This window comes from Microtus ochrogaster, unplaced genomic scaffold (assembly GCF_000317375.1).
Source record: "Microtus ochrogaster isolate Prairie Vole_2 unplaced genomic scaffold, MicOch1.0 UNK41, whole genome shotgun sequence".
Lineage (NCBI taxonomy): Eukaryota > Metazoa > Chordata > Mammalia > Rodentia > Cricetidae > Microtus > Microtus ochrogaster.
The window spans coordinates 1,993,096-1,994,443 of record NW_004949139.1 but is presented as its reverse complement, the minus strand read 5'-3'; the positions used below and the strand labels follow the sequence as shown (position 1 = coordinate 1,994,443).

The 1,348-nt window shown below is 49.2% G+C and overlaps 1 protein-coding gene across 1 annotated transcript in view; it reads right to left on the bottom strand.

Annotated features, from left to right (window-relative positions):
• LOC101996477 (short transient receptor potential channel 2) overlaps nt 1-1,348 on the bottom strand; it is a 15,820-nt gene that overhangs the window by 11,242 nt on the left and 3,230 nt on the right. Inside the window, exon 3 of the mRNA XM_005368814.2 lies at nt 936-1,148. Within this exon, the coding sequence (XP_005368871.1) occupies nt 936-1,148 (213 nt within the window). The remainder of the gene's footprint in view (nt 1-935; nt 1,149-1,348) is intronic.

The window sequence follows — 1,348 nt, the reverse complement described above, 5'->3', positions numbered from 1 at the left end:
GGTTGTGAGCCACCATGTGGTTGCTGGGAATTGAACTCAGGACCTTTGGAAGAGCAGGCAATGCTCTTAACCACTGAGCCATCTCTCTAGCCCCTCAGCAGGTATGTGTAACACAAGTCTAGGTGAATGAACTTGAGTAGGGAAGGGGCATGGAACATGGGTCTCCTTTCACGAGGACCAGGTCAATGAAGACAGCACAAGGGAAGGCTTTGGTAATATGCCTAGTAGGTAGGGTATCTTCATGGATGACAGCATTATCTAAATCCATCTTTCCAGCTTGCATGGGTTGGATTTGGTTCACCATTAGAATTACACAAAACATGTATGGGTCACAGAAACACCTGGGTCCTGCAGAGTCCCTGGAGCCAAACTGACTCAGACTGGAGGAGTGAAAACAAGCAGTTTGTTATCTCCCATAAACAATGGCCACCAGCATTTCAGGAACTGTCTGTCCTTGGGCTAAAAATACACATAACCTTTAACCCAATTGTTTCTATTATAGGAATTTATTCTATCTGTATTAGACGTGAGCTGCGTGAGGAGTCAGGGGCTGGGGGAGGCTGGACAGGGATCCTGTCTGTCGCTTAGCTGTTTGGTAGGACAAAAACAACACCAGCCATTTAAAGCCTTGTTATGCAGGTGAAGCACTGCAGTCTGGGCTAAAGCTACTCAATAAGACAGAGGCAAAGCTAAGACTATGTGAGACCTGAACATGGGATCCTAGTGGTGACCAGTTTTCCAAGGGGGAGTGTGTGGTTAATGCTCAGACTGGAGGTAACCAGGAAGGGATGAGAAACTTCCCCTCTTGCTGGTAAGGAATCATATAGAAGGGGACTCAGAATCAAGGTCTCAGGTCCCGAGAAGAGAAAGTCATGATATGAGGCTGAAGAGGGACCAGGGGAGGGAGGGCAGGACAGGCAGGAGGCCCAGCTGACCTGTTTCTGGTTGTAGTTGACAGCCAACCGCAATCTTGCCAGGTTGGGGATGCCCTCCTCAAAGGCCTGGCCCAGGCCCTCAGCCTCAGGCTCAGTCTCACTGTCCTCACCCAGGTCATTGAGCACCGCAGTGACCTCGCTCTGATTCCGGCACATGCCCAGCAGTTCAAAGCCATAGTCCTGGCAGAGCGACTCCAGGCCAATGTACTGAGGCTGTAAGAGAAGAGAGTGTCTGTGTGTGCCAACACACCTGATGCCACTGGCTCATCTATTTCTTCTCTGCTACCTCATCAAGCCTTCTGTGTCTCTGCTTATCTGACGCTCTCCCCACCTCATCACTAAGTCACTTCAACCCAAACATGCCACCTCTCATGTCCCTGGACTTTTCTGCTTTTTTTTTTTTTTTTTTTTTT